Here is a 14979-nt window from a genome sequence, read left to right as displayed (position 1 = left end):
AGCCAGATGGGCGGGGTATAAATAATAAATTATTATTATTATTAGTGTAACTTAAAGCTGCCATTCAAAGCCCTGTCCTTCCCAGATTAGTTTGGGATTATGCGACCAGCAAATCCAGCATTGGCAAATCGGAACCTGTTTGCCAGGAGACCTTCAGTCCAACCTACTTCCCAGCTAGCAAGGGAAGGAAAGCTCAAAGCTAAGCCTGTCTCAAGGTCCTCCCCTCTTGTGTGAATTCTGGTCATCCTGGACAGTCTGGAGAAGCATTGGGTGGGCAATGGAGAAACAGACTTCCACCCTCTGTTTCCTTGCTTGCTCTTGAGTTTGAACGCTACTCGGTTTCCCTCTTTCTCTTGCAGGCACATGCTAGTGGATCGACTCAGCAAAGGGGAGGAGGTGAGTGTTGCTGGCGGGGGCCGGCAAAAGAGAGGCAGTGATGTCAGCGTCCCATGGGGGGACTCCGCCCTGGCAGGGAGGGGGTGGGGTGAGGGAACAGTAGCCGGAGGTGCGCAGGTCTTATCTGCGCCCGAAATTTTAGCAGGATAAGCTTAAACATTTGCATCCTGTGCCACGGGAAGCCAAACAGCTTCCCACAATGGCCCAGAGCAGAAACCTCCAGCAAGCCTGTAGGCAGTAGGCGTCGAACGGTGCAGCGTTTGGGGAGCAAAAAGGCAAGTAAATTAGGCATGATAGCAGCGTAGAGAAAGTGGATAGATGGTTTTTCCTCCTTCTGCAACGTAGAGAAAGTGGATAGAAGCTTTTCTCCCTCTCTCATAATCTGCATAGCTGTCAAGTTCTCCCTTTTTTTTAAGGGAAATTCCCTTATGCTGAATAGGCTTCCTCGCGAGAAAAGGGAAAACTTGACAGCTATGATAATCAGTTGAAGCCAGAATTAACCCCTGAAGCTGGATGATGGCGATTCAGCACAGGAAAAAAAGGAAGCACTGCTTTGCCCTGTGCCTTAGTTAAAACTGCGGGATGCACCACCCCAAGATTTAACAATGTCTGCCAACTTGGATGGCTCTGTAAAAAGAGTGTTGGGCAAACGAGTGGTGGATAAGGTTAGGTCATAACGAGTACTGGTTGCTAGAGATCACAAACGGGGAAATGCTCGTGGCATTCATGTCTTGCTTTATGGGCTTCCCACAGGTTGGTAGGATGTTTGACTGAAATTTGGCTGCATTGGCCACTGAGTGCAAGGGTGGCTGCCTAATCGTCCTTGGATGGTTCTTCCTCTTCAGATAAAACCCCTGTGCCATGAATTGTTCGTTTAAATTCCAGGATGCCAAAGAGATTTGTAACTCTGTGGGTCCCTAGATCAGGCATCCCCAAACTTTGGCCCTCCAGATGTTTTGGACTACAATTCCCATCATCCCTTACCACTGGTCCTGTTAGCTAGGGATCATGGGAGTTGTAGGCCAAAACATCTGGAGGGCCGCAGTTTAGGGGTGCCTGCCCTAGATCTTCCGGTCATCTTGACTTGCACATGTGCAACACCTTTCCATAGCCAGGTCTCCTCTTGATTAATGTCAGTTCCGTCCCTTTGTGTTTTTTTGCCTTCTGACAAGCAGCACTCAGGCCTGGCCAGCAGGAGACCCCTGGAAACCCCAGAAGTGTTGGCTTATGAGGGGGGTCTTGCTAGGCTTGTGTGGTGGCGATGGCCCCCTTCCTGCAGAGATGAGGAAGGTGTACAGTATGACAGCTGTCATTTACCAAGTGCTGTCGCCCCTTGCTCTCTCTTAAGCTTTCTTCTCTCTCTCGGCTCCAGATTTTCTTTTTCTGCTTCGATTTTCTGAAGCACATCACCTCCGAGGAGTTCTCTGCCGCTAAGCCGCCGAGGTAAGGAGAGCCCACAGTAGGAGCTTCCTGCTACCAAAGGCAGCGTAAAAGAACGGAGAATCTTGTTAGCGCACGCTCTTTCTACTGGGAGATGGGAGACCCAGGTGCCTTGGCCCAATTTGCTTTTAATTTATTCTGCACTCGGAAAGCAGCAAAAACGGGGCCACATCACTTTCTCTGAAGAGGTTTGGGCTGCAAAGTCCTACATAAGAAAAAAAATGGCCACGAGTTTTGGTCTGCGCATGGGATGGGTTAACGGGTGAAAGGGCCTCTCGCCTTGTACCAGTTGCTGTTGAAACAGCACTGCAGCTGTGGCAGTAGCATCACACAGGGGCCGCCCCTTGGAGATGGTCCAGAAGCAGCAAGCAGTACAGAATTTGGCAGCCAGGTGCCACAAAGCGGAATTGTGTCACCGATCCTTAAAAGAGCTACCCTGGCTGTCTTGTTCCTTTCTGGGCCCAATTTAAGGTGTTTACCATAGAGCCCTATACAGCAGGGGACCCAATTGCATTGCATGCCAGCCTACCCCTTAGGGCAGGCACCCCCAAACTTCAGCCCTCCAGATGTTTTGGACTACAATTCCCATCTTCCTCAACCTCCGGTCCTGTTAACTAGGAATCATGGGAGTTGTAGGCCAAGACATCTGGAGGGCCGCAGTTTGGGGATGCCTGTCTTAGGGTCTGAAAGGAGATATCCTGCTTGCAGTTCCGTCAACAGTTGTGGTTCGCCGTGTGACAGGACAGTGCAGGGCCTTCCTTGGCTGTGAATGGCCCCTGGGATGTGGAACTTTCTCCCACTAGAGAGAACAGATGTCCCTCAGATTACCTTTTTTTCCAAATTAAGGACACGTTTTTCCACTAAAATTGCTGGTTTTAAGAAATGATTTATTCGGCTATAAGATTGCTTGTTTTTTTTAATGTATTTTTAAATGGTGTGGCTGGTGTTCAGCGTTCTGTCTCCAAATGGTGGCCAGCAAGAGATTTCTGGGCAGAGCCCATTCAGAACAAACTCCTATTGTTCACTGGCCCAACTATGAGGCAGGGTGAAGCCCCCAACACCACGCTGGCAGCGGAGAAACAGCGCCAGCTTCCAGTGAGCTCTCACAAGATCATGTCAAAATCTTGCAAGTTCTTGTGGAGATCACACCTCCCCTTGTATTTTTTTTTAGCCATATACTTCCAAAAATTGCTTTCTTCTGTGGCAGGGCCAAATCCCCTCCTGGTCAGTAGTTGTTTAACCAGTCAGGACCTGGAGGAATACTGTTTCCAAGTCGGTTTTCCATTGGTGGTTCAGTGGCATCTGATGACTGTCATGTTTTGTCTCTCCCCGCCCTAGAAGGAAGAGCCTGCCACCCGGATTTACTTTGGAAGAGATCTATATGCTGAGTGAGTGTTTCTTGCCGCCTCCCAGCCAGTCCCCCTCTAACCTCAGCTGGGTCTGCTTTCTGATGGCTGGGGTGGGGGGTGGGAGCAACATTTCGTTCACTAGGGGAATTTGGGAAAAGCCTTTGAGAGCCCATAGCTCATCACAGTTTCACAGGAAGGTGGCCAGGTCACTGGATTCAGATTCCAGAAAAGATCGGTGTCTCTAGTTCACACAACTGTAACAGAAATCTACTCCAGCTGCTGATTGAAAATTAGGATAACCAATGGGGTCTGCAACAAAATGTTGCAGCGTAGAGCACTCCCCACTTCCAGGGTATCTTCCCCCTTCTCCCCCTGCCCCTCACCAGTTTTCTATTTCCTCGCAAACAGTCAACCAGCCTCCCTCCCCAAGCATGCTCAGTCATCACCTGGCTGCTTGGAGTTCCTTCCCATTTCAAGTTTTCCCCTCCATAAAGATTTTTGTACTAGTGCAATGCCATCCTATTAGCAAAAAGACTTCTGTTAGTGCAATGGAACTTTCCCTCCTTCCCTGCATACCCCCTCCCCTCCCCAAATCTGCCCCCCTGAACTTTTTTCTTTTTGGGGAGGCGGGGGGACACATGGGGAGAAATTTGATTCCACGAACAGTGTGCATGGGATGACTGCTGTATACAACCATGCGTTTTACATAAGCGCCTGTGGGACAAATCCTTGAAACCACTGAGGGACAGGTGTGTGTTCTGAGATAACCAGACAACTGTAATTAGTGTGCATGTGCTGCCGCAGAATATGGCAGTAATTCGATTTCCTGAGAACGTATCACCCTGATCAAAGCACATATACACAAACTGCCCGGTCCTCTTAGATGTGAAAGACCCAAGAGTTATGTGTTTAGTGCCTGCTGAAATTTCAGGATGCAGAGAGGTGGCAGAGTCAGGCCCCATCTACCCTAGGTGTTTAAAGTGGTATTGTATCACTTTATAAACAGTCATGGCGTCCCCCAAAGAAGCCTGGGAATAATAATAATAATAATAATAATAATAATAATAATAATAATAATAATTTATTATTTATACCCCGTCCATCTGGCTGGGTTTCCACAAGCACTCTGGGCGGCTTCCAACAATACATTAAAATACAATAATCTATTAAACATTAAAAACAGGGAACCGTAAGGGGAGCCCTATTTCTCCTCACCGAAATACAGTTCTCAGAGTAACCTCAGAAGAGGGATTGAAACCACTGTGGGAATTGCAGCTCCTAGCAACTCTCATGACCCTTAGCAAACTACAGTTCCCAGGATTCTTTTTAGGAAAAGCCACGACAGTTTCAAGTGGTCTGGTACCGTGCAGATGTGGCATAAGATTTCCAGTGATGGTGGCGGGAATTGACTTTCCTGCCTAAGTCCTCCTTCCCCTTGACACTCCCGGCAGCAGTTTTTTAAAGTTACGCAAAATCAAAGCAGTCGTGCAGATGTGCTTAACATGCCTAATCCACTGGGCTGCAGCATTTTCCGGTCAGAGAACTTGCCACTAAATTCTGTGCCCAGAGTATATACATGCCCCTGGCTATAATTCTTAAGGGGGGGGGGAAATCTCACATCACGGGTGAGAAGCGTAAGATGCCGCTTCCTCCCGTTTTGCAGGTGGGGAGCTGTGCTTGGAAAGGTGGGGGGTTGGTTGCCCCAGGGAAACCCAGCAAGTTTGTCGCTGGGCTGAGATCTGAAAGCAGGTCTCAGTCCTCAATGCTCTCAGATGGTGGGCAAAGGCCTGCTTGCTTCTGACTTGTAAAAGACGGCCTGTTTATCTTTAAAAAGAAAAAGCTCCGGTGCACCAAGAGGATATAGCAGCTGTGATTCCTCCCTTACTATCGGCCCATTTATTACTTGTGACCCACGCAGTGGGTAGGAGAGGAGAGTGGGCAAACGGGCACAATGGGGAAGACACTGCCATGGCGTCTTCTTAGCCCTGAGTAGTGAGCCTATGGTCCTTCCGATGTTGGACTACAACTCCCATGAGCCCCCTCTTTGGGGAGAAGCTGCGACTCTGTGGCAGAGCACATGTTTGACCCCTGGCAGGCACCAGGCAGTTCCCTGGTGTTCCCTATTCCTGGCTTTGCTGCCCTGGGGCTGCTACGCATTTGGGAGTTCGGCAGCATCTGGAAGGGCCACAGCTTCCCCACCTTTTCCTTGCCCCTCCTGAGCTCTTAAATAAACAGGTGCTACCTCTGAATGAGAGCCTGGCAACGCTTGCGCTCACCACTGCAGGTGGTAATGCTCAGCCTTGTGACAGATCACTGAACTGACATCTTTGCTAATAATTTAAAAAACCAGACAACCCCCACCCCACCCCTTTAGTTCTGCCGTGCTTTTCTCAGCTGCAGCTTGGAAACGGTTTTGCTGTTTCTGAGAAGTGCAGAATTGGAGCTACATATATTCCGTGGCAAGAGAGCCAGCTTGGTGTAGTGATTAAGAGGGTAGACTCGTAATCTGGGGAACCGGATTCGCGTCTCCGCTCCTCCACATGCAGCTGCTGGGCTAGTCACACTTCTCTGAAGTCTCTCAGCCCCACTCACCTCACAGAGTGTTTGTTGTGGGGGAGGAAGGGAAAGGAGAATGTGAGCCGCTTTGAGACTCCTTCAGGTAGTAATAAAGCGGGATATCAAATCCGAACTATTCCTCCTCCTCCTCCTCCTCCTCCTCTTCTTCTCCTCCTCCTCCTCCTCCTCCTCCTCCTCCTTCTTCTTCTTCTTCTTCTTCTTCTTCTTCTTCTTCTTCTTCTTCTTCTTCTTCTTCTTCTTCTTCTTCTTCTTCTGTGGTCTGTATAAATAAGCAAATGTATAAACAGCTCATGCTCTTCTCGTTATGGATATGTCTGCTGATACCTTTTGCACCCATCTCTGGTTATGATGTGGGATACCCGAGTCCCATTTCTGACCACATGGAACCACATTATAACATTGTCTCACCTTTCCCCACCCTTAAAAAAAAATACTCCAGTTTTGAAATCTCATCAGGCGATAAAGCTTGTTTTCTTAATTTTTTTTTTAAAAAAACTTTTGCACCCGGTAATCTTATGCTTCTTCAGCTTAACTGCACAATGTACATGCAATCTCGTGCGATACCTGTTTGCATAGAGTTCATAAACAAGCTCCTGTTCTTTTTGCAAGGCTACAGTTAGACTTGTATGGACTGTACTGAAAAAACTGAATCCAAAATATGCCTCCGAACCCCCTGCCTATATCACATAGGAGCTACGTATTATGACTAAGCAAACAGATGTTTCTCCTTCTGATTGTACCTGTTAAGGAATGACAAGGTGGGAATTACGGGAGAAGCTTCCTGGTTTCTGAGTCTTTGCCAGCCACTGCAAAGTGGTGAGGAACCTTTGTCTCTCCCGATGTTGCCGAACTGCAACTCCCCATCCGTCCCAGCAAGCGTAGCATATGGCAAGGGATTGTGGGAGTTGTAGTTTAGCAACAGCTGGAGGCCCAAAGATTCCTCAAACCTAGCTAATGGGAGTGACTTCCTGCAAACATTGCAGCAGCCCCGGCTTCTAACATGATCTGGCAACTTCCGTAAGAGCAGCAGGGCCAGTCTGTTGTAGCAAAATCACAACTCTTTTTGTGGCACTTTGGCATATGACTTTCTGGAACTGCTACAGGAAGCAGGGCTTGTACGTGGGACACATTTAAAAGGACTTGAGCTACATCTGTAGTACTGTGTGTGAACCAGCCAATCCCAGATACAGCTGTCAGCCATTTCTACCATTGCACCGTATTTATTTCAGCTGCCAGGTTTGTGGGGAATTGCTGATGACTGGGTTGATGAACTACTACTTATTGTTTATCAGTTTTAGGGAGAGTGCTTAATTGCTGAAGGGGCTGCTTTGATCTTGAGCAAGGGTCAGCAACCTTTTCCAGCAGGGGGCCGGTCTTCTGTCCTTCAGACCTTGTGGGGGACCGGACTATATTTTGGAAAAAAAATATGAACAAATTCCTATGCCCCACAAATAACCCAGAGATGCATTTTAAATAAAAGGACACATTCTACTCATGTAAAAACATGCTGATTCCCAGACCGTCCGTGGGCCAGATTAAAAAGGCGATTGGGCCGCATCCGGCCCCTGGGCCTTAGTTTGGGGACCCTGATATTGAGTATAAAACCAAGGACAATGTAAACACACACACACACACAACACAAGGAAACAGTTCCATCAGAATATTAAAATGAACAGTTGTGTGAGTTCATATGTGGTGGGGATCTCCGTGTGAGGTTTGTTTGCGAGGATGCTGGGTTTGCTACTTTATAGAAGAAAGGTAGTCTGACGTTGCTCTCTTTGTGTTCCAGAGCAGAGGGACCGGGGCAGCCCTACTAGTCTCAGCAGCGACTTCTCTCTCGTGATGGAGAACTCACCTGGGGCTGCAGGGAGCTTCACCTACGAAGCAGTGGAGCTGATGCCAGCAGGGTCCCAAACGCAGGCTGCTTGGTAAGACCGTGTGTGTGTGTGTGCATGTGCCTTCAACCATGGAGCAGGTGTATGTGGGGCGGCGGGTGCGTGGCTTTAGTAAACATGTGCCACAAAAACAGTCTGTTACAATAGCTTAGACAGGGCCTAAGGGAGCAGCAGCAGCTACATCCAGGCCTCCCACCCTTCCCAATTTTTGAAGCAGTGACGTCGATGGTACCTTGAGCAACTTCACCCTTGGTGTGTTTCTGGTCTGGCTGAGGTTCCAACTTGCCTCACACTACATCCAGGTGCAAAACTAGGCACACACATAAACACAATATTATTGCAGAGGCCCTGGGGAACCCCTTCATTTGGCAGAGGGCACCTGTCAAGTCAGAGATGGCCTGCCTGGTACCCCATACACCAGGCATCCCCAAACTTCGGCCCTCCAGATGTTTTAGACTACAATTCCCATCTTCCCCGACCACTGGTCCTGTTAGCTAGGGATCGTGGGAGTTGTAGGCCAAAACATCTGGGGGGTGCCTGCCATACACACACAGTGCATTCCTCCCACCTCACTGGCTCCTCTCCCAGTACTGACGTAGAAAGCCTCTGGGGCATCATAGAATCATAGAGTTGGAAGGGGCACCCAGGGGTCATCCAGTTCAACCCCCTGCAATGCAAGAATCTCAGCGAAAGCATCCATGACAGATAGCAACCCTCTTGCTTATAACTGGGAATGTTCTTCAGCCTGGGCACGGAGGGACCTTCCAAGCCAAGGGGCGGGAGGCAGGCAGGCAGGATATAGGGTTCTACCCCCCTCCCCCATCTTGACTGCACAAAATCCACCTCCTAGGGCTGAAGTTGGCCGTCCTACATTCTGGAATGCCACTCTGTGATCTGCTGGTAGTTGTAGGGCTTGCGAAGGCTCCTTTCTGGGAAACTGGAGAGCCGCTGCCTGTCACCGTAGACGATGCTGAGCTTGATGGGCCAGATGATTAGCCAGATGGACAGGATGATTAGGAATAAGGCAGCTTCCTCTGTAGAAAAAGCTCTCAAATCCAGGGGGGAAGCTAGCCCACCCATTTTGTCCAAGCATGACATACAACTTGGCCCTAGGATAGGCAGGTGGTAGTATCCTTGACAGTGAAGGTCGTTCCGGGGGGAGGGGGCTTGTCCTCCCCTCCCCTCCCCTCCCCTCCGTTGGCCTGGACCTTGAAGTCTATGCCAGAGAGGAGCTAGCAGGAGAGGAGAAGCTCTCCCACATGACGGGAGGGTAGGGGAGCCAAAGGCTGGGGATTTCGGAGCCTTGCCCGCGGGCCTGCCCTGCTCGGTTTAATTTTTCTTTCTCCTCCCCAAGCACGCGTGCTAATGATATTTTACAGTGCAATTATTCTGAGCTAAATCTGGGCTGTGTTGAGAGGCAGCTGGAAATCCTCTGGGCAACAGTGAACCCTCAGCTTGCTGTTGCATGCCTGGCTTCTTGAAGTGTGGCTGGGAGGGAGGGAGAGAGAGAGAGAGGGAGAGAGAGAGAGAGAGAGATCTGTTCAGAGCATGGGCAGCCCTCAAAATGGTGGCCCTGCCAAGTCTGCTCAGCACCCCAGTCAAGTTGCAGGCGGCACACAGTAGCTGACAGTGAAAACGTTGCAGGGAAGGAAGGGCTGGCAGATGCTTCCGCGGGAGCTGGAAGTTGCTCTGGGTTGCCTGAGCTGCGTGCAGCAGGGCTGCCTGGGATTCTGAGCTGAAAGGCAGATTCTGTAGCCAGAGGACTTCTTTGTGTGCACACACCGTCTCTGTATTTCTCAGCTTACAGCATGTGCAAGGATAATCCCGGTCTCGTGAGGGCTGCTGTACGTGTTGGAAGGGAAACTTGGAGGAGTGTCGGGAGGCACCAGCTGGGGAACCCCCCAAGAGAGGAAGGCTCAGAGCCAGGGGATTGGCGGTGGGACAACGACGAGTGGCCAGAGGGAGAAGAAGGAGCAGACTTGGGAGGAGGAGACGTCGGAAGCTGACGAGGCAACAGGGTTTAGTGAGCAGGAGGAAGCTGGGGCAGAGAGCAGTCCTGATTCAGAAGCTGGAGAGGAGGGAGGCCAGGAGAGAGAAGAGGCTGGTTGCAGAAGAATACAGGGAGTCTCCTCCTCCTGCTGCTGCAACCAGCTCTCCCTCCCTTCCTGGTCTCCCAGAACACGGAGAGAAATGAAAAGAGCAGAGGAGAGATTGGTGGCGCACAGGCGCAGTCTCTGATTACTTGGCAAAAACGCTGGAGAGGAGGAGACTTAGGCAGCTCAAAGGGACGTTGAGTCCTTGCAACTGCCTCATTGAGGCATGACCTACAGGGAAGAGTTGCTGGGATCACTAGGCCTGCGCTGTTTTGGTTTCTTCGAATAAAGCGTTAACTTCACGGACATCGTGGGGTTTTTTTAATCACTGACCTACACCTGACTCCAGCTGCTGACAAGGAGGAAGTCGGTACTCAAAATAGCCCAGGAATCATAGAGTTGAATGGGACCTCGGCTTATTCAGTCTCCTCTGACCCGGGACCTGCTTTTAACCCAGACGTGCATTTGTGAAAAGGGCCATGGCTCCGTGGGTCGCTGTCTCCAACATGGTTCCCTCCCAGGTGTTGGGACTACAAGTCCCATCATCACTTGCAGCAGCATTGGCCATGCTGGCTGGAGCGCAACATCATCTGCAGGGTGCCAGGTTGGAGAAGTTTGGCATAAGACGTCGGCCGTGTAGGCGGTTTGGCACAAGCCCATGGTACACTCTGTCCCCACAATAAGAGGCACCAGTCCTCCTGGATGTCAGTTGCTGGAAACCGCAGGATGGGAGAGAGTGCCTTTGTTGTGCTTGGATCCTGCTTGCAGGTTTCCCACAGGCATCTGGCTGGCCACTGCAAGAACAGGATGCTGGGCTAGATGGCCAGATCCTGCAGGGCTCCTCTTGTGTTCTTCCATGCAAGGGAGAAAAATCCAATCTCTTCCATGCAAGGAAACCCATTTTTAGCTGCCAGTTCTGGACCCCTCTCTCTCCCCCCACCACATGCTCCCCCCTCCCCACAAAAGCTGGGACGGTTGCAGAAGCTGCGGGGAGCCCTGTCCTGTTTTTAAAAGCCTCTCTCTTTTTTTAATTGCCTCTCTTCTCTGCCTGCCTGCTTGAGTGCCTGTGGCTGTGTTATTAGGCACTTCATTAAGTCGCAGCCTTGTGCCCGCGCACAATGCAGCAATCACAAGGCAAGGGAGCGCATAAAGGCTCTCGAAAGCCTGGCCCCGCTGCCTTGGCGCTCTGGAGAGTGAGTGGCTGAGGGTCTTGCGAGGAAATCCTGGGGTTTCAGGAGAGCCCTTATTAACGTGCACAGCAAGGGGTAATAAGCCAGGCCTCTGATAATCGCTCAGCAGGCAGCGAGGGAAACAGAAAGCATTGGGGCAGCAGAGAGAGGGGGAGAGAACGGCTGCGGAAGGTTCAGGTCTCCCAGCTGCTAAGGGCTGGCTTGCACCAAACCTCCCCTTGAACACGAGTAGCCCTACAGCTCTTCCAGGGCTATGTGTGTCTGCAATTGAGAGGGGTGTTGTTGTTTTTAATATTTGTGCAAATCTGGCCGTAGCTAAAGGCAGCCTGCAGGTGTTCCTGTGATCACAAGCAGCTGGGGAGAAGGTGCCGCTGTGCAATGGCTGCAGCCCACCCTCCCGATGAACCTAAATGCTATCCTGCTTAATCCTAGCAAGGTCTACGTTAGACGTAGGAAACCCTTTGTGAATGCACCCTTTTGGGCAAAGAATTCCTGGCACCTCTCCTTGGCAATGGGGAGATGGCTCCCAAGGCTGCATGGTAACACCTGGGAAAGCAGAACGAGATGGAAGAGAGAGCAAATTTGTCACAATTCTGCTCTTAAGCCCCCCAGTCTTTTTTTCTCTGCTGAGAATCAGTTCGGCAAAGATTTTTTATTTGTTGGGCGCTCTTTAGCTTGCTTCCAAAATGTAGCCTGTCCTCAGAATTGAAGTATTTTTGGAAGGGCTTGAATGATAGAAGGCGAGGGGACGATTAATATGAAGAGGGGGAAGAGGTTAAAAGTCCTGAGGTTTTTAGGTCGTGCGGGTGATAAATGTCATGGAAATGTCCAGAGTGCACAAATGGCACCTGTCACTCAATGCAAGCTTAGCCCAGTCAAGTTTGGGTCTATCTCACCCTTCTCAGCCCACGATCCAAGCATTGCTTCACAATAGCAGGTGCTTGGAAATCAAAAGAGTGAATCTCCATAGTAGTAGCAGCAGCAGCAGCAGCAGCAGCAGCAGCAAAGCCCCATTGTCTTGGGAACCTGAATTAAGAACTGCAGAATAGGCAGCTGCTGGAAATGCTTGGGGCCTGGCCCCGAGAGAGCTGCTGTAGCAGCATAGAGACTCAGAGCAGGGGAAGTGAGCTGGAAAGTTTCCTGGTTCAGATCTTGCCCCAAACATAAACCTGCTGTGCTGACTTTAGGCTTATCATTGTTCTCTTGGGCGTAGCCTTCCCATCTGCGAAATGGGAATAATAGCGACTTTATAGGCTGCTGCATGCAAAGCGCTGTGAATACTCAGAGCGCTGTGTAAATGCCCACTTCAGCAGTCTTTCACCTGACGGCTAAAAATCTTCTAATAAGGCTTTTAGGGTATGAATAGCTTTAAGCTCCTGTTCTGATTGTGATTTGCTGTGTTGCTGGAGGGTGATTGTCCCTTTGTATTCTGGGCTTTCTTTCTTTTTCTTTTTATGACAGTGTAACTCTATAAGTTCAGTAGATTAACCTATTGTTAGCCACTGTGAGCCATTTCTAACAGTGAGGTGGAATAGAAGTGTGATATATATATATATATGGGACCCAGGTGGCGCTGTGGTTAAACCACTGAGCCTAGGGCTTGCTGATCAGAAGGTCGGCGGTTCGAATCCGTGTGACGGGGTGAGCTCCCGTTGCTTGGTCCCAGCTCCTGCCAACCTAGCAGTTCGAAAGCAAGTCAAAATGCAAGTAGATAAATAGGAACCGCTACAGCGGGAAGGTAAATGGCATTTCCATGTGCTGCTCTGGTTTGCCAGAAGCGGCTTTGTCATGCTGGCCACATGACCTGGAAGCTATACGCCGGCTCCCTTGGCCAATAATGCGAGATGAGCGCGCAACCCCAGAGTCGGTCACGACTGGACCTAATGGTCAGGGGTCCCTTTACCTTTATATATATATATATATATCTTTTTCTTGTTGTATAGATTGTTTTTTAAAAAGGAAAAAAGATCCACAATTATGGGAATGGGCGGACCCCCCCCCCCCCGTTCTCTTTGGAGAGGATGGTGAGCTCCAGTTCATAGTCTGAGCATCCCCAAACTGCGGCCCTCCAGATGTTTTGGCCTACAACTCCCATCATCCCTAGCTAACAGGACCAGTGGTCGGGGAAGATGGGAATTGTAGTCCAAAACATCTGGAGGGCTGAAGTTTGGGGGTGCCTGTTGTAAACCTTTGGCCTGACCACCCAGGAAGCCTTTTTGGTGGAGAGGGGGTGGAGCAGTTCGGAGGCAAGGAGGAACCTGCCTTGATGTGGCCTAGACTTCCCGACTCGCAGCCCAAGTAAGTGCATTTCCTTATTTTTTTTCTGTACTACCGCTTTTTTATTTATTCATATTTTTTTTGCAGGAGGAAAAACTATGCCTCCTCCCCACAGACAGTCCTGTGGGCGCGGCCGCAACAGTCCGAGGAACGGCTGCCCGTCCAGGGCGTGCTCGAAGCGAAGTCCTCCAGCTCCTCCTCTTCCAACCACTCGGAGAACTTCTCAAGGCTGGGCAGCAGTCCTCTGGAAGTGCCCAAAGCCAGGTGAGAGACGGAGTGAGGGGTTGTATCACTTTGGAGAGGGGGGTGGGGTAGGTTGCCAAGGAGCGCAAGGCAGGGGCGACGGTCTGCAGGAGAAGCGATGGTGGCAGCATTCAGGCAGCTGCACACGAAGGCAACCCTCCTTTTCCCCCTTTTAGAAAAAACCAGGCGTTAGGAAGGAATCGATCGTGCGAACGTACACAAATTTCCTTCTCAAGTTTGGGAACTTTTCGCCAAGTGCCGCCACAAGGAAAAAGCACCCGCTGCCCTTTCCCTTGCAGTAGAAATATAATTAAAGTGGCAATTTGCTGCTCTTTAGTTCCACCCGGATTCTGCCACCTGAGATGCCTGCTCCTGCTGCCTCAGTTCTGGGCCTGGTGCCGACTTAGCAGAATGAGGAGAGGAAGAAAACCACTGAGTTTGGGGGATGGCAGCCCTCTGAGGCTGGAGGAGGGTCAAGAAACTTTACTGGGTTGTACTGGCTGTACAAGAAGCAGTACGAGGTCGAGCCAGATATCCCTGGAAATTTCTGCTTAGCCCTTTTACGGCTTTGGGGATTTCCCACTGTCCGCAGTTTTCAGTTTGTCCGTGAGGTCTAGAATCTTTAATTCTGAAAAAAAGAGAGCGGGTTGACATTTTTGGCGGTGCCAAAAGTTCTGTTTCCAGGCGTGTGCCCAGCAAATCCAGAGACACCTAGCAAAGTGCCCTGTTTATGTCTGTTTGCAAAGCACCCAGAGGCACTCTGGTACTTTCTCTGCATCTTGCTTTGGAAGGGAATGCTAGAGGGCTGTGTTAAAACGTAGGCATGGCTAGGAGGGGGCTGTGCCCATGAATGCTGGAATTGGGGGCTCGGGGAAGGAGGTGCCATGCCATCTGTGAACAAGAGAAGCTGGGCCACCTGAAGGAAGTTTTCTGCATCATGCAGGTATGTCTCGATGCAAAATTATTGAACAGTTGCTCCAGGTTTGACTCTGTAAGTGTGTCTGTCTTCTTCCTCTCCTGTGGCGTTGAACAAACCCGCCATAAAGATTTATTTTCAGTGCTTGAGCACGTTTGGGTGGGTAGGGAGTCTGGGAAGAAGGCAACAATTGGTTAGTGCCATGTGAAATCGTTTCGGGACCAGGATCTGCAGTGTCTTAAGAACTCCATGGTCTCGCTGTTGCTCTGTTGAATTTGAAAAGACGTACTGTCTTATGCTGGAGAAGTGGTCGGCGTTATGTCAGATTTAGTTGTGTTTAGAGGAAATGCAGACGAAAAGATTTTTTTGAACTAAATTGCAATCAATCAAATTGTCATTTATGAATCAACGATGGGCGCCATGATTTTTTCTTTTAAAGTACATACTTCCAACGAAAGAGGGCGGATTAGGTGGTGCATTCGTTAGCCTCGGCATATGTATTAATAGCAAAATATTGGGGGGGAAACTGCAGATCCCGTCAGTGAATGGGGAAAAGCAATGTGGTTATTTTAAACGTATAAAAAAACTCTCTCCTGTGGCTTG

The 14979-nt window shown here is 50.0% G+C and overlaps 1 protein-coding gene across 2 annotated transcripts in view; it reads left to right on the top strand.

Annotated features, from left to right (window-relative positions):
- The window catches only part of MTMR14 (myotubularin related protein 14), an 84434-nt gene that overhangs the window by 42897 nt on the left and 26558 nt on the right, over positions 1-14979 (top strand). For both annotated transcript variants that reach the window (XM_035106897.3, XM_035106895.3), the window contains exons 13-17: positions 360-396; positions 1769-1839; positions 3175-3224; positions 7552-7690; positions 13305-13481. In XM_035106897.3, the coding sequence (XP_034962788.3) occupies positions 360-396; positions 1769-1839; positions 3175-3224; positions 7552-7690; positions 13305-13481 (474 nt within the window). The remainder of the gene's footprint in view (positions 1-359; positions 397-1768; positions 1840-3174; positions 3225-7551; positions 7691-13304; positions 13482-14979) is intronic.

The sequence above is a fragment of the Zootoca vivipara genome, chromosome 2 (genome assembly GCF_965207765.1).
Source record: "Zootoca vivipara chromosome 2, rZooViv2.hap1.1, whole genome shotgun sequence".
Taxonomy (NCBI): domain Eukaryota; kingdom Metazoa; phylum Chordata; class Lepidosauria; order Squamata; family Lacertidae; genus Zootoca; species Zootoca vivipara.
Note: the sequence above shows the minus strand (reverse complement) of the source record. Positions and strands in the feature narration are given on the sequence as shown.